Below are 24,178 nucleotides of genomic sequence, written 5' to 3' on the forward strand. Positions count from 1 at the left end.
TTCACGTATAGTATTACACCGTAAAGATACTAGACAGCCAATCAGTGCATGCATTTTATAATGCAGGCTAATGATACAGGGGCTTTACCAGCAAAATGCCCAAGGAGATTGGCTAAATTTTTCAGTCAATCACAGATCATACAGATCTGGACTATGTGGGACCTTGTATGTTGAGTCTGCTTTTAAGTTATAATGGCTTTAGAAATACCATGGTATGCTGAAAATATTGTATCCCGAAGCTAACTCAAAGGTTCATTGGTACATTGATGTCAATAATGGAAAAATCTGCAATAAGCTTCTAAGGCCTTAGTCAGACGGGCGTTTTTTTTGCGCGATTTGCGCATGCGCATGCGTCCGGCGATTTTTTAAAACCATTGCTTTGCAATGGTATCGAACACATGAGCGCTTTTTATGCGCTCGTCCGATAAATTATAGAACAGAAATCGCACATCGCACCTATCTGCGATCTGCGATTCCTGTTCTCTTCTCTATATGCGCTCAATGGGGCCGGCAGCGGCAGCGCCGACCCCATTGAGAACATATAGAAGACAAATCATTCTTCTCTGCCACAGCTGTAACAGCTGTGGCAGAGAAGAACGATGTTTGCCCATTGAATTCAATGGAGCCGGCAATACAGCCGGCTCCATTGAAAGCAATGGGCTGCCGGCGAGCGCAGGATGAATTGTCGGGAAGGGCTTAAATATATAAGCCCTTCCCTGCAATTCATCCAGAAATGTGTAAAAATAAAAAAATTATATATACTCACCTTGCCCCGGCAGACGGAGTTCAGAGCGGCCGGCCTGCAGTGGGTGTGAAGGGGGTGTGAGTCAGACTTGCCCCTGATTGGCTCAGCGCTGAGCCAATCAGAGGCAAGTCTGACTCACACCCCCTTCACACCCACTGCATTTTTCATTGACAGAGCTCTATGAGGGCATGTTTTTTGTGGGGTGAACTCTAGTCTTCCTTTTTCCAATTTTTGGGAACATATCACATTTTTTTTGTCTTTTATTGCTGCATTCAAAGACGCATTTTTCTGCAACCGTGCTGTGTGAGGGGATTTTTTTTTGTGGGATGAGTTGTACTTTTAAATTGCACCATTTGTTGATCCCTGCAACGTTTTGATCACTTTCTATTTCGTTTTTGTAAGGTGAGATAGGTAAAATGAGCTATTTTGCCATGTTTTTTGTTTCTCTTTTTAAGGTGAGCACCGTTAAAGGTTAAATAAGTATGTTAGTAGGTTAAATAACATACTAACTTTTTTCTCTGGGTCATTATGAATGCAGTGATACCAGATTTGTACATTTTTTTTACATAGTAAAATGGGAAAGGTGGGGTTTGACATTTTGTATTTTTGTTATTTTTTTCTTAATATTTTATGCTTAAACTTTTTATTTTTCTCCCACTTGGGGACTTGTATATCACCATACTTTCTCATTCTTATAATGCACTGCTATACTTTAGTTTAGCAGAGTACTATAAAGCCTATAAAGCTCAGTCAGAGGCAAAGCCTCATAGGCCAGTATTGTGGCAGACACGGTGGCCATATTCAATCCTCCAGGTGCTATAGCAATTTATCAGAACCACATTGGGGGATTCCATTGGGTGACAGCCTTTTACATGGCACAGTCACAAGGTTCACTGCATGTAAAAGGTTAAAAAGGTTTTCCTTGGTTCTATCTACAGATGTAGATAATAATAATCTTTATTTGTATAGCACCAACTTATTCCGCAGTGCTATGTAATGTTAAATGATAAGATTTTGACTGCCTGTAGCCACCACTTAAAGAAGATTATGAGCACTGTGCATACTACTAATAAATTTCCCTTTCAACATACAAAATTATTGGTTCCAGACCAACCATGATATATTGAAAATATTGTATGTTGCGCTCAAATCTCTAAGGGAAACTGGTAATTAGATTGGAACCCCTAAAATGGCAACCAAAAGTAATATAAAATGGAGATTTACTCCTTAACCCCTTAGTGACCAAGCCTGTTTGCGCCTTAATGACCAGGCCAAATTTTGCAAATCTGACATGTGTCACTTTAACATGGAAAAACACCAGAAAGGTTTTGCATATCCAAGCGATTCTGACATTGTTTTTTCGCCACATGTTGTGCTTCATTTAGGCGGAAAAAATAGACCGATAGAAATTGTGTTTATTTATTAAAAGCGCCAAAATTGGGAAAATTTTGAAAAAATCGTCATTTTTTCACATTTCCAACTGCAATATCTTAAATATGTGCAAACATAATATAGAAATTTTTGCTAAAATTTATATTTCCACCCGTTTACTTTATTTTGGGCGCACATTGGAAAAACTTTCGTTTTTTTTTAACTATTTAGGAGACGTACAAATTTAACATTACTTTTTAGCATTTTGAGGAACACTTTGTTTTCCTATACCAAGCCGAGATTGGAAAGGCTCATGAGTGTCAGAATAATAGATACCCCCCCAAATGACCTCATTTTAAAAACTACACCCCTTAATGTATTCACTGAGGGGTGTCATGAGTATTTTGACCCCACAGTTTTTTTTCAGGAATTAATTCAATTTAGAGGAGAAAAAGTAAAATTTCATATTTTTGCAAATCTGTCATTTTAAAGACATATTTTTTTCCTATAGTTTACATGAAAATCAGGATTTACACCCCAAAATGGATACCCCTATTTCTCCCGTGTTCAGAAATATACCCATTGTGGCCCTATTGTTATATCTGAGTCCACAACGGGGCCCAAAATGAAAGGAGTAGTCAGTGTCTTTCAAAACAGAAATTTTGCTTGAAGTCCTTTTAGGCCCCATAGCACACATGTAGAGTTCTTGAGCGCCCAAAACCATAGAAAACCCCCACAAATGACCCCATTTTGAAAACTAGACCCCTTAAGGAATTTATCTAGGGGTGTACTGCATATTTTGACCCCACAGTTTTTGAATGAATTCAAACCAAGCAAAAGGAAAAAATTGTGATTTTCGTTTTTTCGGCAATTCTGTCATTTTAAAAACAGCTTTTTTTGTACAGCACACATATGAAGGAAGACTTGCACCCAAAAATGGATACCCCTGTTTGTCCCGTGTTCAGAGACATACCCATTGTGGCCCTAATCTTATGTCTGGATACACAACGGAGCCCAAAATGAAAGGAGCGACCGGTGGCTTTCGGAACACAAATTTTGCTTGAAGTCCTTTTAGGCCCCATTGCCCACTTGTAGAGTTCTTGAGCGCCCAAAATCATAGAGAACCCCCACAAATGACCCCATTTTGAAAACTAGACTCCTTAACGAATTTATCTAGGGGTGTACTGCGCATTTTGACCCCACAGTTTTTGAATAAATTCAAGCAAAGCAAAAGGAAAAAATTTGGATTTTTGTTTTTTTGGCAATTCTGTCATTTTAAAAACAGCTTTTTTTGTACAGCACACATATGAAGGAAGACTTACACCCCAAAATGGATACCCCTGTTTGTGCTGTTTTCAGAAATATACCCATTGTGGCCCTAATCTTATGTCCGCATGCACAACGGGGCCCAAAATAAAAGGAGTAATCGGTGGCTTTCAGAACATAGATTTTGCTTGAAGTCCTTTTAGGCCCCATTGCCCACTTGTAGAGTTCTTGAGCGCCCAAAACCCTATAGAACCCCCACAAATGACCCCATTTTGAAAACTAGACCCCTTAACGAATTTATCTAGGGATGTACTGCATATTTTGACCCCACAGTTTTTGAATAAATTTAAGCAAAGCAAAAGGAAAAAAATAGGATTTTCATTTTTTGGGCTATTGTGCCAATTTAAAAACAGTTTTTTTTGTACAGCACACATATAAATGAAGGCTTTCACCCCAAAATGGATACCCCTGTTTGTCCTGTGTTCAGAAACATACCCATTGTGGCCCTAATAGACTTACAGGACCCATGGCTAGGCCTACAATGAAAGGAATACCCGTTGGATTTCAGGGTACCACTGAATAAATTTCAGGCCCCATTGCCCACTTATAGAGCCATTGAGCGGCCAAAACTATAAAGAACCCCCTCAAATGACCCCATTTTGAAAACTAGACCCCTTAACGAATTCATCTAGGGGTGTACTGCGTATTTTGACCCCACAGTATTTGAATGAATCTAAGCAAAGCAGAAGGAAAAAGTTACGATTTTCAATTTTTTTTGGCAATTTTTTCAATTTAAAAACAGTTTTTTTGTACAGTGCACATAGGAATGAAGACGTTCACCCCAAAATGGATACCCCCGTTTGTCCCGAGTTCAGAAACATACCCATTGTGGCCCTAATCTACTTACAGGACGCATGGCAAGGCCTATAAAGGACGGAACACCTGTTGGATTTTAGGGCACAACTGAATAAATTCCAGGCCCCATTGCTTATTTGTACAGAATAAAGATTGACTCCCTAAAAATTCCCCCCCTCCCCCTCCGCGCCCTTTTTGGCGTTCGCAAATCTTAGATAAAAGTAAAAATGTGAACTGTGTAGTATTTCCGAAGACAGGGGTAATTACGGAGGCTGGTTGGAATGGGCCCATGGGGCAATAAAACCGGGTATCCCCCCCCCCTCCTCTCATGCTTTTTGGGGGTATTTCATGACCTCAGTGGCGGGTATGGGGTGTAAAAAGTGGCGCTCTGTGAGTCTCCGTAAGCTTGATGAGGTGCGGCGGTCTCACACAGAAGGCGCTCAACAAGGTGCTCCTGGAACTGCAGGAAAGCGAGCGTTCCCGGGGCTTCTTGTAAAATACGTATCACAGGTAGCGGTCTGAATAACGCCGGGCTCACGCGGGTGCAGGCGGAATTCGCTTGCGGAGGCCCACAGCGGATCCCATCTGTGAGCCCGGCTGTGACCCTGCGTACAGCTGCGTAATGTACTGCGCATAACTGCGTACTCACACAGGCGGTCATGCACAGTACACCTTTGTTTGTATTTCCCGCACCATCGCTTAGCGATGACGCGGGTACCCGCAGCCCGTATACAATGTAGTTGCGTATGGACTGCGGGTATATCCGCGACCATGGAGCACAATGGGCTCTATGTTGCCGATATCCGCAGTAAAATAGAACCTGCTGCGTTCTCTTTTCTGCGAGTGGATTACGCAATTCTGACCCGCTAATGTGAGCGGAATTGTGTAATCCAATGCGATTGATCTGCGTATTACCACGGATCAGACGCATGCGGAATCCGTCATTCCTATCCGGTCATGTGAGACCGGCCTAAGGTAGATCGCTACCTTTTTATCACGTGACCGGGGACCGCTCAACGAGGCCACCCGTCACTGCTCCAGGCTCTCTGTGACCGTTGGTCGCTGGGAGCAAGGAGATTTTAAATTTCCTGGGCTCCCTGACTCCTGCGCATGTGTCCGGCATTTTGCCGGCAATCGCATGTGCAGAATCCTGGAAGGTCCACGGAGGAAGATCGCGTCGGGATTCAAATACGCAGGCCTCCGGTAAAAAGATTCATCTCCTCTCACCGATCGCATCAGTGAGGGGAGATGAAACTTCAAATTTTTTTTTTTACTTTTACGTGATCGCCATTATTGGATAATGGCGAACACGTGACCAGGAACCGCTCACCGCGGACCCCCATTAAATCTCCATGCTCTTGGCTACGTTTTGTAGCCAGGAGCAGGGAGAATTTAAATTATCCTGGCAATCCACAGCTTTTGCGCATGCGCCCGCCATTTTGGCGACGGGCGCGTGTGCAGAAGCTGTGGTAAGGTCCGCGGATAAATCTGGGGGCCTTAGGTACGTACTTTCATCCTCCCTCACGGATATGATCCATGAGGGGAGATGAAACGTACGCTTTTTAAACTTTTAAAAACTTTTTTTTACTTTTTTTTTTTTTTAACTTTTTTACACTTTTTTCTCACTTTACATGATCACTGTCATCCATTGGATGTCATGTCCATGTGATCATGTCCCCGGTATAATCTCTCTGCTCCTAGCTACACATGGCAGCCAGAAGCAGAGGGATTTTAAATTTCCCGGGGCTCGAGCCCGTCTGTTCACGCGCCCGATGTCAATCATCGGGCGCGCATGCGCAGACGGGGATTCGGGTCCCGGGACATCGGGACACCGCTGAGGACTGGGGGTGAGTATTTTCACCTCCCCTCATGGATCCGATCCATGAGGGGAGGTGAAACTGACTTTTTTAAAACTTTTTTTTAACTTTTTCGCGATCGCCGCTAACCATTGGATAACGGCGATCGCGGTACCGGGGACCGCTCACCGCAGTCCCCGCTGACATCTCCTGCCTCCCGGCTACCTACAGGAGCCGGGAGCCAGGAGATTTTAAATCTCCCGCGCCGCCGGGCCTTCTGCGCATGCGGCTGACGTAATGCCGCCTGGCGCGCATGCGCAGAAGACCGGCTTCGGGCCCCGGAGCGGCAGGAGAGCGGGGAGCAGCGTGCCAGACCTCGGTGAGTAATTTCAGCTGCTCCGATGGATCCGATCCATCAGAGCAGCTGAATCTTTAACTTTTATGTATTTTTATTTACTTTTTTTGCGATCGGCGCTATCCATTGCATAGCGCCGATCGCAATGCCGGGGGGGCTCCGAACAGCCCGGGATGACAGCTCCATGCTGTCAGCTACCTGCGGACACCGACAGCATGGAGCTGTCACGTCCACAGCCCGAGGGGCACTATTCTCTGCAGGAAGCATGTTTTTACGTCCTCAGAGAATAGAGCCCACTTCGGGAGGACGTAAAAACACTATGGGCTGGTCGTTAAGGGGTTAATGCTATATAACATAACTTTAAATCCTGGGTGGCTGATACTTGCGATAACAGGATGCAGAAGCTGAGCCTGTGCCATTTGCAAAAGGAGCAGGCTGTGACAGTTTGCCTCCCACTGCAAAAGTGGGGATCAGTAAGATCACTGATCTCCGCTGTCAACTGCATACATGCCGTAATCAACATATTGATCGCAGCATGTAAAAGGTTCACAGAGGGAGCTCATTCCCGCTGTGATGTCATCGGCCCACCACCAAATAATCACGGAGGGCAAAGGGCTTGCCTTGGCAACTGGATGCCATTTCTTGAAGTCTGGGTCTGCCATGGCATATTGTTGCTAGTAATAATAAATATATTTTCATAGCAACCATACAATCACTATGGGGACATAAAAAAATGTAAAAAATAGTGGATAGAAAAATGCATTTGTCCACTCTCTCTCCTCTTATTTTAAAAAAATGCACAATTAGTATTGCCACGTCTGTAACGACCTGTACAATAAATTGAACACACTATTCATACTATGCTGCAAAAACGGTAAAAAAATGGACCCAAAATGCATAGTTTTTTCATTTTGCTGCCCCCAAAAAATGCAATAAATTTCCCAAAAAAGCTGTATGTATCCCAAAAATGGTATTAATTATAAATTACAGCTCATGCTGGAAAAAAGAAAAGCCCTCACAGAGCTCCATTGATGAAAAAATAAGAAAAAAGTCATGGGACTTTGAGTGTAGTGATGCAAAGAAAAATAATAATTACCAGGAAAAGAGGTTTTTGTTGTTCAAAATTGAAAAATCCTAAACAAATATGTAATGTTATATAATTATATCAACAAGCAGGAAAAAAAATATTACGTCACTTATGATGCATGTTTCAAACTTAAAAAAAAATGCATAAAACAATGTTTGCCCATTGAATTCAATGGAGCCGGCAATACAGCCGGCTCCATTGAAAGCAATGGGCTGCCAGCGAGCGCAGGATGAATTGTCAGCGCTGAGCCAATCAGAGGCAAGTCTGACTCACACCCCCTTCACACCCACTGCAGGCCGGCTGCTCTGAACTCCGTCTGCCGGGACAAGGTGAGTATATATAATTTTTTTATTTTTACACTTTTCTGGATGAATTGCAGGGAAGGGCTTATATATTTAAGCCCTTCCCGACAATTCATCCTGCGCTCGCCAGCAGCCCATTGCTTTCAATGGAGCCGGCTGTATTGCCGGCTCCATTGAATTCAATGCGCTGGACAGCTCCAGCCCGTTTCTACTGAAACGCGGCTAGGAGCAGATTTTTCGGGCGATTTTTTTGGCCCAGGTCATGCGATTTGCGGATGCGCATCCGTCCTGCGATCCGCAAATCGCGCAAAAAAACGCCCGTGTGACTAAGGCCTAAGTGTTTAATCATAGATGATAAAAGTCTGATCAGTGGAAATCTCACCACTAAGATCCCCACCAGTCCTGAGAATGGGAGTCCCATGTCTCCACTCCTTACTGCAGGATCACTTCACCCCAAACAGGGAAATTTATGCAATTTATTCTAATTGGAAAATGTAACAATGCCTCTACAGCGGGAAATATTGGAAGGCAGCATTTCTTTTGCTTTATAAATTTCCCATATGAGCATGCATGGCCTTATAAGTCTCTTCACTGCTTATAAGTGCTCTCTCTAAGGAGAAATGTTACCCCTGCTGACTCAGCCAAACCAGCAACCTACTGCACACTTATGAGGGGCAAAAACCATGGTTATCTGTTTCTTCATGAGAAGATTTTGGCTTTGGCTGATATTCCCAGTTACAAGGCTAGTTCAAAAGGTCTGACATTGACTTGAAGGAATGCTGCCTTCCAATAGGTGGCACTGTAGAAGTGTTGGTTCATCTTTCCATTTACATGAATTTCCCAAAAAGCATGCGTGTACTCTATAAGTCTCCTTGGACCTTCTAGGTGCTCTCCCTAAGGAGAAACTTAACCCCTTCTGAGGCCAGAAATATCAAAGGGGTTTTCCCATGACTAAAATTGCCTCACAACTACTCTGACCTTCCTGGTTGCTGTTGACCAGGTCATGTGAGTGCTGCAGCCAATCACTGGCCACAGCAGTGACCATCTAAGGAAAGTGATTGCCTGCAGAAGTCACATGACCTGGTCAGCAGCAATCAGGAAGTACAGAGTGATTGTGAAGCAATTTTAAATCTGAGAAAACCCCTTTAAGAAATACTACTCCAGAAAACCAGTGAAATGCTATCAGATTTCCATAGAACATTTCTGACCACAACTTATTCCCCAATCACTGTATGTTTTGCGGTTATTTTTCTAGTCATTCATTAACTTTACTGCAAAGGAATGCAGTACATTACTAAATAATGAGATTTATGCAGGATCACCAATAATCTTTTTAGCACATTGAAATCGCATTATTGTACAATAAGGGCATAATTATAGACCAAGGAGATAATAGAGCCTAAAGATGAAAGTAGATAAATTCATTATTAAGGTTCGTAGACATTTTCTTTAAAACCAGCTGCCATAATAAGGTTAAATGCATCCACAAATAAAAGTAGCGCCGTCACAAATTAGATACTGCATGCTCAAAAATGTAATAGCTATGCTATATGAAATCTTCTACTAGGAGTACAATTTAGCATAATCATAGAAAACAGATGAAACAGTTCGTACATACAATATTCACAGAATACAATGAAGGCATTGCTACAATTTAGGGTTTTGATAGACAATTTCATGCGCAAATACGCTCACTGCAGCGGAATGTGTTTGCGCATGAACAAGGTTTGGAGATGGAAATACTGAGGGCTTAAACACATGGGCATGTCTTTGTCCCGTTGTGCGGCCATGATAATCACGGCCGCAAAACAATACAAAACAATTGACATCACACGCGGTTCTCATCCTGCCAAAGCAAGTTTAAAAGCCATAGGTATTTAATCACACCAGTTTATCTCTAAAACCAGCACACGCCGAACCTCTACCCTATCACACAGGTGGTAAGTACTATCTCCACCTAAGTTGCCTCACATTTTTCCCAATATCCCTACATGTACATTCATAATGAATCCCACCTCATTTCCATCACCATAAGGTCGAAGACAGATGGGCATCTTTTTGCGCCCGCTATGAGCGCAAAAAGAAAGCGCGTCTGATAGAACCATTGGTTTCCTATGGTGTGTTCACATGTCCGTCTTTTACAGGTGCAAAATACTTACACCTGCAAAAGATAGGACATCCGTGTGCCGGTAAGGTCCGTGCTGTGTGTAAAAAAATCCCTCAGCGAGTCCCCTCATCACTGAACACTGTGACAGCACTGTCACAGTGTTCAGTGACAAGAGGACTCCCCGCAGGGATGAAGGAACCCCGTGCCACAGCTGTCACAACTGCTGGCCCCATTGAAAGCTGTGGGATGCAGGCACCCCCTGCAGTGATTTTCGAGAAAGGGCTTTAAATATAAGCCCTTCCCTGAAAATCATCCCTAGGTGTAGAAAAAAAAAACAAAATTACATTACTCACCTAGCAGCGCTGTCCGGGCTCCGGCATGCCTTCTCTCTGCAGTCCTGGCACTGATCTAAAGCACTTTCAAGTGCCGAGGATTTAAAAATCCCTGCCTCTTGAAAGTGCTGGTCTGATTGGCTGAGCGCTCAGCCAATCACAGGCAGTGCTCAGCCATTCATGGAATGACAGCTGAGCGCTGCCTGTGATTGGTCACAGCGCTCAGCCATTCATTGAATTCGCCTGCCATATCCTTCCCCATACATAGTGAGTACTGCATGCATGGAAGATTGGACAGCACCTTTTTCCCGCGGTTATATTCAAACTCCTGTGCTCTGGCGCAAAGTTTGAAAAGCTGTCGAAGGGTAATGGATTCCCCTCATATGTTCTATGCTGCCAAGCATGGGAAAATCGCCCTCAAGAATATAGTCAACAATCAAATCTCATAAAGAAAACTGTTCCTTAGTGCTCTAAAATAGTAGGAATTAGGGCTTAAACAAATTTTGGCCCATTATGCATCCGTGAAAATCGAGGCCGCATTATGGGAGGAAACAAAACCATTGATTTCAATGATTTCGTTTCCACTATCGGGATTCTAGCACATTAATACTATGCGCAATAAAAGATATGGCAGGACCTATCTTCCCACTTTTTTTCAAATTTGAATGCACTAGCGCAGAGTTTAAATGGTAAAAAATAACCCCTATTTATACACTAATACGCTCCACAATGGCGAGCGTATTAGCGCATGCGCCCATGTTTTTGCCCTAACGGTAATTTTCCTTTTGATTATTCGGATACAATTCTAATTAAACCTGCTATGCAGAACAAAGACAGTAGTAACTGTCCTACAGTGTGACTCTACAAAATCAGAGCCTTGCAGTCATAAAGGGGTATTCCAGTAATTCAAAGTGAGCATTAAAGGGGTTGTCCTGAGGCAAAACATCAAAATTTTAAATTAGCCCATTCCCCCTGTCACCCCCCGGCATAAAATAGCACTTTAAAGCGGTTTTTAAACCGCTTGCTACTCACCGATGTGATGAAATATGAACTTATAAAAATCTTCTCCCTAAGATGGCCGCCGCTCCTTTCCCAGGGATGCACTGCGGTTTTCTCCCATGGTGCACCGCGGGTCTTCTCCCATGGTGCACCATGGGCTCTGTGCGTTCCATTGCCGATTCCAGCCTCCTGATTGGCTGGAATCGGCACACGTGACGGGGCGGAGCCATGGAGACGGGGACGCCAGCAACGGAGTGGGTAAGTGAATAACTTCTGTATGGCTCATATTTAATGCACGATGTATATTACAAAGTGCATTAATATGGCCATACAGAAGTGTATAACACCACTTGCTGCCGTGAGACAACCCCTTTAATGTAATTTTGCAATGTAATATTATAAATCGTTTTACAAAGCTGCAGGTTATGGCTTTATCTGTGTTCTCCGCTCCTCTTAGTTCTCCATTGGTATCCAGTGGTTACGTCCTGTACACTCCATTCTGTAATGACGACACATTTGCACAACTGTAAATTCGCACTCGTTAGTAACTTGCAAAGGGGCATTTTGGGAGATGTAGTTTTTGCACTCCCTAGTGGCCATTTTAATATTGTGGAAGTCTAACGCTGACTGGAAAGCCACAATGGCACAGGTCAGAAAAAAAAGGTGCTGAAGTTCAGTTTGACGATTTAGATGGATTTCTGGAATAGTGGCAATAAGTGGAAACATTGGGGAAATTTTGAAAAATTTTGCCCAGTCTCTGGAATACCCCTTTAACACTACAGAACATAAGCTTACATCCTGGCTGCAGGGTAGTTAAGGCAACAGGATGTAAACTTATGTTCTATGGATGGTGCGAGCTCAGAAGCAGAGCCTGTACTATCCTGCAGTAGGAGCCGGCTGTGACTAATAACCAACCACCCACTGCAACAGCGGCGATCGATAAAAATAGTAATCCCCACCGCTAACCCTCTACATGCCATGCCAAATAGCGGCATGTAAAGGGTTTAGAGAGGAATCAGCTCCCTCTGTGACATCATTGCCCTGCCATGATGTCATAGCGGAGAGCCAATGAGTTGTAATGGCAGCTAAATGCCAGGTACTGGTGTCCCGGCTTGCCATTGCCTATGATTGCTATTGTGAGTGATAAGGCATTGCAGTACAGAAGTACTGCAATGCATTATCATAGTGACCATAGCTTTTATAGCTGAAGTTCCCTACAGGGACATAAAAAATGTAAAAGTATAAATAAAAATAGTGTACAAAAAATAGTATTTGTAAAAAAAAAAATTAAAATGTATAAAATTCCACATAGTTGGTATCGTATCCGTAACAACCTGCACAATAAATTAAACACACTATTTATCCTGCATCGCAAAAAATTGAGGCTAAATGCTTATTTTGTTCGTTTCATCTCCCCAAAAATGCAGGTGATCAAAAAAGCCCTATGTATACCAAAGTGGTACCAATAAAAACTGAAGCTCATCACGCAAAGAATAAGTCCTCACATAACTCTGTCCATGGAAAATGGAAAGTGTCATGGAAAGTTATGGGACTTTGAATGCAATGATGTAGAAGAAAGGGTATTTATTGTGCAAAAGTAGGAAAACCGGAGAGAAAAATAATCTTGCATCCACAGAAAAAATTTATTATGTCATTCATGCTGCACGATTAAGGCTAATTTCACAAGAGCGACCAGGACATCGGGCTGTGAAACCTGACCCAATATCGCGCTCAGGAACGTGTGATTTCCACATGGATGCTTCAGGGAAGTAGCCTATTGAAAACAATGGGCAAGGCTTTTTTCGAGGGAGCGCTTAAAGTTAGGACATGCTGATTTTGTTTTCCGCACTGCGCTGCAAAGGAAAAAATTGCTCATGTATATGACGCCATTCATATTTGTGCGAGATTTGGACATCTTGTAACACAAAATTTTGTGCGATTTTCTCGGCCATGTGAAAACAGCCCAAAGCTTATTCACATGAACGTATATAGGCCGGTTTTTCACGCCCGATCGATATACGCTGCCCCTTTCTGCAAGGGAAAGAGGCGGAGTGTGCTGAGCTCCCGCCCCCTGCCACTGTTTGCAATGGGAGGGACGGGATGGAGCGGAGCTAAGCTCCTCCCCATCCCATTGCAAACAGTGGTGAGGGGCGGAGAGGGGGTGGGAGCTCAGCACACAAGCTCCCGCCCTGCCACGTCTCCTCCCCTTGCAGACAAGGGCAGCGTATATCATCAGGACATGGAAACCCGGCCAATATAAATCCATGTGAATAAGCCCTTATGCTGTAAAAAAAAGAAATAACAATGGCACAATTAATGTGTTTTCTCTCCCTACCCTCCAAAAAAATCAATAAAAGTTTTACAATACATTATATGCACCCAAAAATGGTACCAATAAAAAACAACAGTTCGCAAAAAACAAGCCCTCATATGGCCACATTGATGTTAAAATAAAAAAGTTATGGATTTTGAAAAGTGGAGATGAAAATCCCCACAAAATCTGTCCTTTTGGTCCTTTGGGCCAAAATACGCTGTGTCCGTAAGGGGTTAAAGAGAACTGTCATGTTTTCTACCCTGTAGGAGCAGTCTGTAACCTCATCTGCAATTGATAAATTGGTGACAATCACAGCGCACTTCAAGCATATGAAATTCTTGTTTTTCAATAAATTCAAAGTCTGATATTGTCCAGATCTAGCAGAGCTCTTTTTCTTGCTTGATACTAGTGATGATGTATACAACACATGTGAGACATATAAACGCAACAATCCGGTGAATAATTCAGTTCCCTACATCTGTCTGATTTGTCCATAGTATCCACAAAGAACACCTTAGGCTGGTTTACTCATTTTTCCTTCACCCTTGCGGATGCGGATTGTGTATTCCATGAGCAGGAGAAAAATCACAGCATGCCGTATTTTGCTGCGAAATCTGTACGGACGGCTTCCATTGATGTATGGGCTGCGGGTAACCGTGTTTTAGTGTTCCAGAACATCATTCTGGACCCCTCCATAATTGTCATACATTTCTGTCTTATGTAGATGCACTGTGCAAAGCTGTCATGTCTATTTTCTGTATGTGTGTTGCACAGCTGCAGCGTCTGAAGGGTTAACCCCATTATAATCATTGCTGTGAGCTTGGCTGCATGTTTGATGTATCTATCTTACAGTGTCATGTGACATGGTGTGGATGAATCTATAAGTATGAGTGATTGAATGCGAGTAGGGCAGTGGAGTTGAGTGGAGTCCATCTTCCCAGCTGAGGAGCACCCATCTACCATCTGAGGGTTTGCTACCATAGAGGCGCATGAGGGCAGCATTAGCCCTTGTGCCGCTGAAGATGGAGGAAAAGGAGAGGCCGTTGGACTGTATGTGAAGCGCATGGGAGTGAGCCTAAATGTTTTCCCCCAAAAAGTCCCATCACAACAGAGAGCCATTGTGAGTAACTACCGCTTCAAGTGACTATATGTGTATATAGCTAATAGCAGTGCGTAAATCTTCTGAACCTTTGAAGAAAATATTAAGATTATTTATGATTCCGATGCGGCTGTCTGAAGTATAGATCACCGTATAGTAGAACACCCATAACTGACACCCACACATACTGAAGTCTATGGGAGCGGGGTGATCATTATTGTCATTCTGTGGCCATTGACTTTCATGACAAGTAATTGCTGAATATGTACTAAGTTTTCCTGCACTGTAAACTCTGCATTCTGAAGTCTGCTGTATTAGGGTGACTACCCACTAGTGTTTTTTTTGCTGCATTTTTTTTCCAATTGCCAATGGGACTTTCTAATGTTTTTGGTGCGGTACGTTTTTAACATTAAAAAGTCCCATTGACAATTGGGAAAAAAATGCAGCGAATTCGCAGTGGAAAAAAAACCGCTTGTGGGTAGTCACCCTTAGGGCGCCCACCCACTGCATCTCTCTCTGCCCACAGCAACCAGACCCTCCCTTCTCTCCAGGCAAAGGAGGTTGGGCTAGGAATAGAGATGAGCAAGCATACTCGTCCGAGCTTGATGCTCGTTCGAGTATTAGGGTGCTCGAGATGCTCGTTACTCGAGACGAGCACCACGCGGTACTCGTCTCGATTAAACGAGCACTGACCATTGAATTCAATGGAGCTGGCAATACAGCCGGCTCCATTGAAAGCAATGGGCTGCCGGCGAGCGCGGGATGAATTTTCGGGAAGGGCTTAAAAATATAAGCCCTTACCTTAAAATCATCCTAAAATGTGTAAAGAAAAAAAAAAAAATTATACTCACCTTTCCGCTGCAGCCGGAGTTCAGCCGCGGCCGGCCGGCAGTTCTCCTGAACTGCTCTGAGTAGTATTCAGCAGCCGGGGATTTAAAATCCCCGCCTGCTGAATGAGCTGCCTCTGATTGGTCACAGCCTCACCAATCAGAGGCAGCTCTCACTCACACCCATTCATGAATTCATTCGCTGTATTGCCGTCTCTATTGAATTCAATGGGCTAACATCGTTCTTCTCTGCCACAGCTGTTACAGCTGTGGCAGAGGAGAATGATCTTTATGCTGACAGTGCGGGGGGGGGGGGGTCTCACTCTTGCCACTATTGTGGCTTAATAGTGAGACCTCGGAGCCCGAAATGCAGCCCTGCATGTTGCTCCTCACCTGCCCTATCCATTTCTGTGTTTTTTTACATGACTTTGGTGATTTGCTAAGATTTTCACAAATGAAAACCTTAGTGGAGCACCAGTCATATACAAAAATGCTCGAGTCGCCCATTGACTTCAATGGGGTTCGTTACTCGAAACGAACTCTTGAGCATCACTGAAAGTTCGACTCGAGTAACGAGCACTCGAGCATTTTGGTGCTCGCTCATCTCTAGCTAGGAACTGTTTTGCAACAATGCTAAAGTTATACCAAGTGACCAAAGTCTCATTCATCTTGCACAGTTAACCCTTACACCGTTGGATTTCTTAAGTTTATGCAAGATTTGCAAGTGTGATAGATATATGTAGATATAATAAAGACCAGTATGTGTATATGGCTCTATTCACACCTGTGTCAGTGAATGCATTTAGTCCTCCAGTGCAGATCTGGCATGAAATTCTCGGCAAAGAAATCGTGCATGCAGGACTTTTTCATCCAGTAAAAATGCCAGACAAGTGCAAGAACTGAACAGACCCCATTATAGTCAGTAGGGTCCGTTCAGCACAATTTGGTTCCATTATGAGACAGATACATACATCCAAGGCATTCTGTCTTCCTGCTCCGATAACCGAGCAGGTAAACTGAATCCCTGATACAAATGTGAATTTATCCTATATTAGGTTTTACAACATATGGGTATTAGGTTAGTTAAAACCAGCTATTTAGACCTGATCCTACCAAACAATATTTCCATCAGTGAAAACCACAACTAATTTGACATCTGTACTTTTATTTTTAGCTACATCTGTACTAATTAGATGAATGTCTGTTAGTGTTACAACACTATTACTTGTGGCAGAGTACATCCTATTAGCCTCTTTTTAATGTAATGAACAGAAACCTCTTAAATCATATGCCATGTGTATTTTAGAGGAGCTCTTTAGTCTGCTCTATTTTTTTACAGCATTAAATGGCATAAGTACCCTCAGCATGAGGTTCTTGAGTTCAGCATGCAGAAAAGTCCCCAATAATATACTGTTTATCAGACTTATATATGTACATTGATAGGCAGCTGTGTTAGTGGATGTAAAGATATTATTACACAGGTATCATATTCTATTGTAAAAATATAAAGTGTACGTACAGTATCAGGTTATGAGTTATCTATAATGTTTACTGCTTTCAACATTATAACTTGAAGCTTAGAAATGATAAGCAGTTCCCATCTATAGTGCAAGCACTGAAAGTACGATCTAATCTGCATATGGATGTCATATTGTCTGTGATTGTTTCCATATGGATTTCATATTCATTTGTCTGTGATTGGCTACATTGTACAGCCAATCAGTGAATTACATTGGGGTGAGTAGAATCAATGAGTAGGTGTGCATTTACTGATTGGCACCTCTCTGCAATACAATATTACATATATAAAGAAAAAAAAAGTTTTTTAAAAATCCTACGCTCCTAGGATAACCAGTAATGTGATAAGGTGGCAGCAATATCACACAAAGTGACCCAATAAGGGTCTCTCTGGCACTTACTTTGCAGTCAATGGAATCTGTCCATCCTACGGCCATTCTGCAATCATCATGGCAGAATGACGCAGCTCCTGGGATCATCTCCATAGCGACGGGCCAGCGTCTTCTGTACAGCGCATGTGCGCTGGCTCGCTGGAGGCATATTCGCAGCAGAGGAGCAAGACGGCGGAGCGGTAAGCTGGGGTCACCGGCCGGGCACTGAGTCGCAATCCGCTGCGGGAATCCTGCATGCGGAGTCTGACCTGCCCATGTGCAGGAGGCCTAAATATTGCTTTAGCATCACACGACATAAACAATTTTCAGGTACATAGCATATGACATCTTGCATGACCAAGTCAATTGACCAATTTTGGGTCTTCAGTCAATGTGTCAGATTCCTATTCCACTACCTCAACCACTTTGGCCCCATAGGAGACACTTTGCTTTACAACCTCCTCTCTCCTGTGTAAGGTGGCTTGCTGCAATATTGCACTACATATATGACATTAATTAACATTTACTGTATACTCTATACATTACACCTCTAACTGTAACTAATAAACCCATTAATGGCGCCAACAACAATCCTTTTCCTAACCCCCATCGCAGGCCTGTGAACCAACTATAGTCCTATGGTTTGCTCACTAATACATCGGGGCCCACTTACATATGAAGGAAAAAGGCACAACCTCAAATGGGTCTGATGCTCCTGGCAATCCCAATCCAGCTGCCCATCAATGTTGGGGCCATAGCATAGCGACTCTCTCTCTTTCTGCATCCCAGAGAAAGGCACAGCGTGTCCTCTCAGTGCTACCAGCTCAACTCAGCCCTCAAGCTCTAGGAGCAACAGCTTCTTCCAGGTCCTGGTCAGCGGTATGGCTATACTGACCCTCCTCAGAAGCTCACTCAACTCAGCATGGGGTTATATTGGTGTAGTAGCAAAACAACAGCCTCCACAATTTCAGCTCCACTGTCTAATGTTGGCTGTTGCTTTGCTCCTCTCCACTGCATCACATACACTGTGATGCCGCTCTCTTTATTTCCATCAGGCCAAGATGAACACCATAGGCTGGGCTTATCAAGATGGCATCACTGTGGCTAGGCTTTGTTCCCATGCTCACAGCACTGTACTCCTCCTGGCTGTTTCACAGGCAGGAGGTGAGGCTTAGTCCCAGTAGCTAGAGCTGCTTGTCAGCACAGTTTTAAGTTGTTTTGAACAGAGTAGATCGGGGGGCACTGCTCCTCCCCTACATAAGGGCATGTTGTAGATGTATTAGTCTACTGATTTTTTCCCTTAATAATCTATTTTCCTTGATTTTTCAATTTACTAAAATGACAAGGTATAATAGCCCTGTCAAAGCAAATTAATATTTCTACTTTAGGGAGCACTTAATTTAGCAGTTAGAGCATATTCACATCAAGTTCAGGACTCCTTTCCTGGGTTACAATCTAGGTTTCCATCTGGATCACTGAAAACAGTAAGCAGATGGAAACCTGGAAGTTTACTTTAGTTAACTATGCTATTCTCTCCAACGCAAATGAACAGAAACCAGCTCAAACGTAAATCTTACGTAAATCTGAGTAATGGAAATTTATGGCTCCATCCAGGTTTTCGTCTGGACGTCAATTTTGACTATCCATACAGAAATCTGGGACAGAGGCCTGAATATGAAATGAGGAAGCCCTTAAACATCATGCAAAACTGAAATTGTCTATGAGCTTTTGTTATTTTTTAGTGTGTCCCTTGTTGAGTAAAGATCTACGTGCAGTCCTATGGAAAACTGCAAATATATTGTTATATCAAGGGAGTTACAAGAAATGGCAAATTGAGCCTTGTCACATTGATTAACTTATTGCCACTACATCTGTAATTGCTTATTTTATTTGTGTACTAATGTGGCATTGACGAAGAAAGGATCTGCAATTACTAAAATAACTATGAATAATATAGCGCTCGATGTTAGCACACATTGATTTTTGTATATAGTCTAATGGAGAATAATTGCTAAATAGGCAGATCCAATTTTTGATGGATTAATGGATTGATTTCCCAATAGCAATCTTGCATCAGTGAACAGTTAATAACGGGAACATTTATAATGCATTCTCCATTATTTGCATTGAAACTTGGGTTGAAATGTGGCTCAGTATTTAGAAACTAATAATAAATGATATAGAAATACAAATTTATACCTCCTTTCAAGATGATTAGCTTTGAAATAAAAACATGACCCAGTGGTTGTGATTTGGATTGTTTCCTGCTGAGTTGCTGTGATCTTACAGTAACGTGTTGAATTTGTATCATGGGAAGCCTTTAAAGGGGTTGTGATAAGAGTCCCTCAATGAATGCAGGGCCCAGGCAAAACAAGGATCACCCCGGATTCTGATCTAGGCACCCCTGGCAATCAACGGATTTTGCCTGGGGAAGTTATGGCCATCCAAGCATTTTCCTGCAATGGACATCCTGTAATAAAGGAATGGCATAAGGTCTGCCAGAACAGAACTGCATCTAAACACCACTTAATTGAATAGCAAGGAATTGATAAACACCATTCAACTTGATTATAAAGAATCGGTAATGAATTTTAACATGACATTGGGTCTGAGGCAATCCCCTCCCAAACCATGTGTTGTAAACATTCTTTATGTAGAACAAAGGAAGTATAATAATTTAGCCATTTAATATATCTCAAGAGCCAGGACTGGGGGCCTCTATGAACCTCAGAACGAAAAAATCCAGCCGGGCTCAAATGATCAGGGGGAGGGTTATATGGGTGTGACTATGATATTTTAACATAGTGCTGTCAACTACTAACTAGTGTAAGAAGCAGGAAATTGCAAAAAGCCTTTTCAGGGCTGTCTGTGAATTTTGTGTTTTTGTAACATTTTTTCAGTAGTGCACCATTTGTACTAGAGCTTAAGATTTTAATATGGTCGGTCATTGAATTTTCTCTAGAACTTATAGCCTTTGGTAGAGTGTAACCCTTTGATTGCTGGAACATAATGAGTGCCTGTTTGAATCGGTACTGTACCAAAATCAAGGCATCAGAATTGTCAAATAGTTGGTCTCCAGTGGCTTGTGTATTTTGGATGTGTAGGACAATGTTCGGGTATGATTTATGATTTGTCTATGAGTGTGTGATTGAGGGAGTGGAAGTAGATCAATCCCTTGCAGTTGTGCCCAAGGCAACTGTTGTGAAAGTGTGACATGAACAATAAAACATAAACCCTAAAGGCAAGTGATTGTACTGGAGGGGGAGGGCATTATCTTGTCAGAATCTGTGCCCTTCTTGTGTGTTCTGAATGGCCATGTTGACTCTATGCTGAATAGAGAATGTACTCAATCTTTGGGGAGTCAAATCTAATGATTGTACCATAGACATGCACATACAAGTGCATATATGTATATAATATTTCAAATTCTCGTAGCATTTCTATTTATTTGAAGAATACTTTGGGCTAAATTATCTTTATAGGTAGTAACTATGATGATGTTTTGAGACTGGTGAAAGTAGCTAAAGTATTTTCGTCTGTGATAAAAAAATATGGTGATTTAATAAAGCCTAATACATCATTATTTTATATTCTAGGTACACCAAAATGAAGACAGCTACCAATATCTACATCTTTAATCTTGCTCTAGCAGATGCCCTTGCAACAAGTACCCTACCATTTCAAAGTGTTAACTACCTTATGGGAACATGGCCCTTTGGTAATATTGTATGTAAAGTTGTTATATCAATAGACTATTATAACATGTTCACAAGTATTTTTACTCTTACTACAATGAGTGTCGACCGGTATATAGCCGTTTGCCATCCAGTGAAAGCTCTAGACTTCAGGACACCACGAAATGCCAAAATTGTCAATGTCTGTAACTGGATTCTTTCTTCAGCAATTGGATTACCAGTAATGTTAATGGCAACCACAAGAAATGACAGAGGTGAGTAATTAATTAATAAAGAACCTTTTTTTTAAAAGAAAAAACTCTTTTTAATTGGCATTTAAGAAGATCATAAATGAGCAGGTCATAACAATCACAGAAAATCATGGTCATAAAATACACATTTTCATTACAGTGATGGCATCGCCATTAGATATTCACATACATTTTCTGTTCAGTGTTTACAGTGTATATATCTTTACCTTACTCGTACCTATATCTTCCATTTTCCCCATTATCCCCCCTCCCCTAATTCCCCAACAATCTTAATAAAGAACCTTTTTAATTGTGTAACAAAATAGTTTTATCAATAGACTTAGCTGAATCATCAATTTAATAATTTGCTGTAGCTCACTGACCCCCTAGTAAATTCTTTCTTTTTATGCATTTTGCTTGCAACCATCAGTAATTGCCTTGTTAGCTCTAAACTGCAGTTACTCAAATTCTTATTGTTTAAAGGCCCCCATACTATACCTTAAATGCTGGGTGATTCTGTTTAGCCTTCTGTCTGGCATTGTTGCATATTATTATTGCAAAGTATTACAAGAATTCTTCAAAGATCCCAGATTATATACTGTACCATAGGCTTACGTGTTGTATGGCTTGAATGCACTCAAGCTCCGGGTTTTTATCATATTTAGGCCAGACACACACGGCCGTAGGCATCTTTACGTGCAGCCGCTGGCAATGTAAAACCGTGTAAATGAACGCACAAACCTAACGATTGTGCGCCTGTTCAGACAGCCTGGATCATATACGCAAAGGCCTCAATGCCATTAGGTGGGGGTAGACAGTTTAGCTAAACTGTCTATCCCTTCCCTCCCCCTCACCGTCTCTTGGCAAGGGGAATAGGCGTGACGAGGTGGGAGCTACTGTGCTAAGTGTGACGCATTGTAAACCAATGCATCAGAAGGGCAGTGTATATCGGCCGGGCATGAAAACCCGGCCGACATATGCCTGCATGAATACAGCCTGAGGAATATCTTAAATTAATAATCGTACAGTTATAAAGTAAAGGCCAAAAAATATGTATTTAAGGGATTATCATCCGATAAAATGGTTGCCAATTGTGGAGACATGTCATAACTTTATGTAATCAAACATCTGGTACACTCATATCCTGAAAATCAAAGGGCCGCATTGCTGATTTAAAGTTTACCTCCTGGCTTTAATGGATGGGAGTTCCAGCAGTCAGACCCAATTGATTGCAAAGTGATGGCCTATTCTTGTAACTAGATTGACTTGATGTTTGCTATGCGAACATAAAATGCTTAAAAAGTGGTGGTTCTGAACTTCCAATTCTGTTTGGTTAGGTGATTATTTAGAGTGTCACTTTGTATTTGGAGCAGATATCTAATATAAAAAAGCCTACAGGTCTCTCTCTCTGTTTGTCTGTCTTTCTCTCTGTTTGTCTATCTGTCTTTCTGTTTGTCTGTCTTTATCTTGGTCTATCTGTCTCTCTCTGTCTGTCTCTCTGTCTCTCACTCCTTCTGTCTCTTTCTCTCTGTTTGACTCTCTGTGTGTTTGTCTGTCTCTCTGTCTGTCTCTCTCTCCATCTGTCTCTTTTGTTGTCTTTCACTCTCTCTGTCTGTTTTTGTCTATCTCTTTCTATCTCAGTATCGCTCTGTCTTCCTGTCTGTATCTTTTGTTCTCTTTCTGTCTCTCTCTGTCTGTCTGTCCCTCTCTGTCTGTCTCTTGCTCTCTCTCTCTATTGCTCTCTCTTTCTGTCTCTATAGCTTGACAAATGCTACATTGGGTGGCCGAAACATCGCTATGTTTAATGATATGTGTGCCAATAAAGACACATCTTTGGATGTTTTAATACCAGCTCTTGCACCAGAGTTTGCTGTCCTGCATTGCTGCTTTTCTCTCTGTCTCTCTGTCCCTCTCTGTCTGTCTCTCACTCTCTATTGCTCTCTCTTTCTGTCTTTATAGCTCTCTGTCTCTCTATCGCTCTCTCTATGTCTCTGTATCGCTTTCTCTTGGCCTCTCTATTGCTCTCTTTCTCTCTGTCTTTATATTGCTCTGTCTGGCTATCGCTCTTCCTCTGTCTATTTCTCCCTGTCTGTCTATTGCTATCTCTCTCTATTTGTCTCTCTATCTCTCTCTGTCTGTCTATCACTCTCTCTGTCTCTCTACATCCTCTTTCTCTGTGTTTCTCTGTCTCTCTATCACTCTCTCTCTATCTGTTTCTCTCTGTCTCTCTATCGCCCGCTCTGTCTGTTTCTCTCTATCTCTCTATCGCCATCTCTGTCTCTCTATCATCCTCACTTTTTGTATGTCTCTCTATTGTTCTCTCTCTCTGTTTCTTTATCACTCTCCCTCTGTCTGTTTCTCTATTGCTCTCTTTCTGGCTCTCTATTGCTCTCTCTATCTGTCTCTCTATTGCTCTCTCTGTCTGTCTCTCTATCTTTCTGTCTGTTTCTCTACTGCTCTCAGTCTGTCTTACTATATATATCTCTCTTTCTGTCCATCGCTCTCTCTCTGTCTCTCTATTGCTTTCTCTTTGTGTTTCTATCGCTCTTTCTCTCACTGTCTCTAGCTCTCTCACTCTGTCTCTCTATTGCTTTCTCTCTCTGTCTCTGTATTGCTGTCTGTCTCTCTCTCTATCGCCCTTTCTCTCACTGTCTCCCTCTATATAGCTTTCTCTGTCTCTATCTCTCTCTCACTCTGTCTCTTTATTGCTCTATCTGTCTCTCTATTGCTGTCTCTCTTTCTTTTTCTCTCTCTGTCTCTCTATTGCTCTTGGTTGGGCAGTGTATGGTACAGCTCAGCAGTGTATGCTGTGTTGCTTAGCAACACTGTACTCATTCCAGCGCATGCCTGAAGCACACCAGCGCACGCCCATTGCCTTGATATTGTAACTTTCAACCCACCTGACAGGT

At 42.3% G+C, this 24,178-nt stretch overlaps 1 protein-coding gene across 1 annotated transcript in view; it reads left to right on the forward strand.

Annotated features, from left to right (window-relative positions):
• The window catches only part of OPRM1 (opioid receptor mu 1), a 135,333-nt gene that overhangs the window by 107,995 nt on the left and 3,160 nt on the right, over window positions 1-24,178 (forward strand). The window contains exon 2 of the mRNA XM_066594554.1: window positions 20,941-21,293. Within this exon, the coding sequence (XP_066450651.1) occupies window positions 20,941-21,293 (353 nt within the window). The remainder of the gene's footprint in view (window positions 1-20,940; window positions 21,294-24,178) is intronic.

Source organism: Eleutherodactylus coqui, chromosome 3, assembly GCF_035609145.1.
Source record: "Eleutherodactylus coqui strain aEleCoq1 chromosome 3, aEleCoq1.hap1, whole genome shotgun sequence".
NCBI classification, from domain to species: Eukaryota; Metazoa; Chordata; class Amphibia; order Anura; family Eleutherodactylidae; genus Eleutherodactylus; species Eleutherodactylus coqui.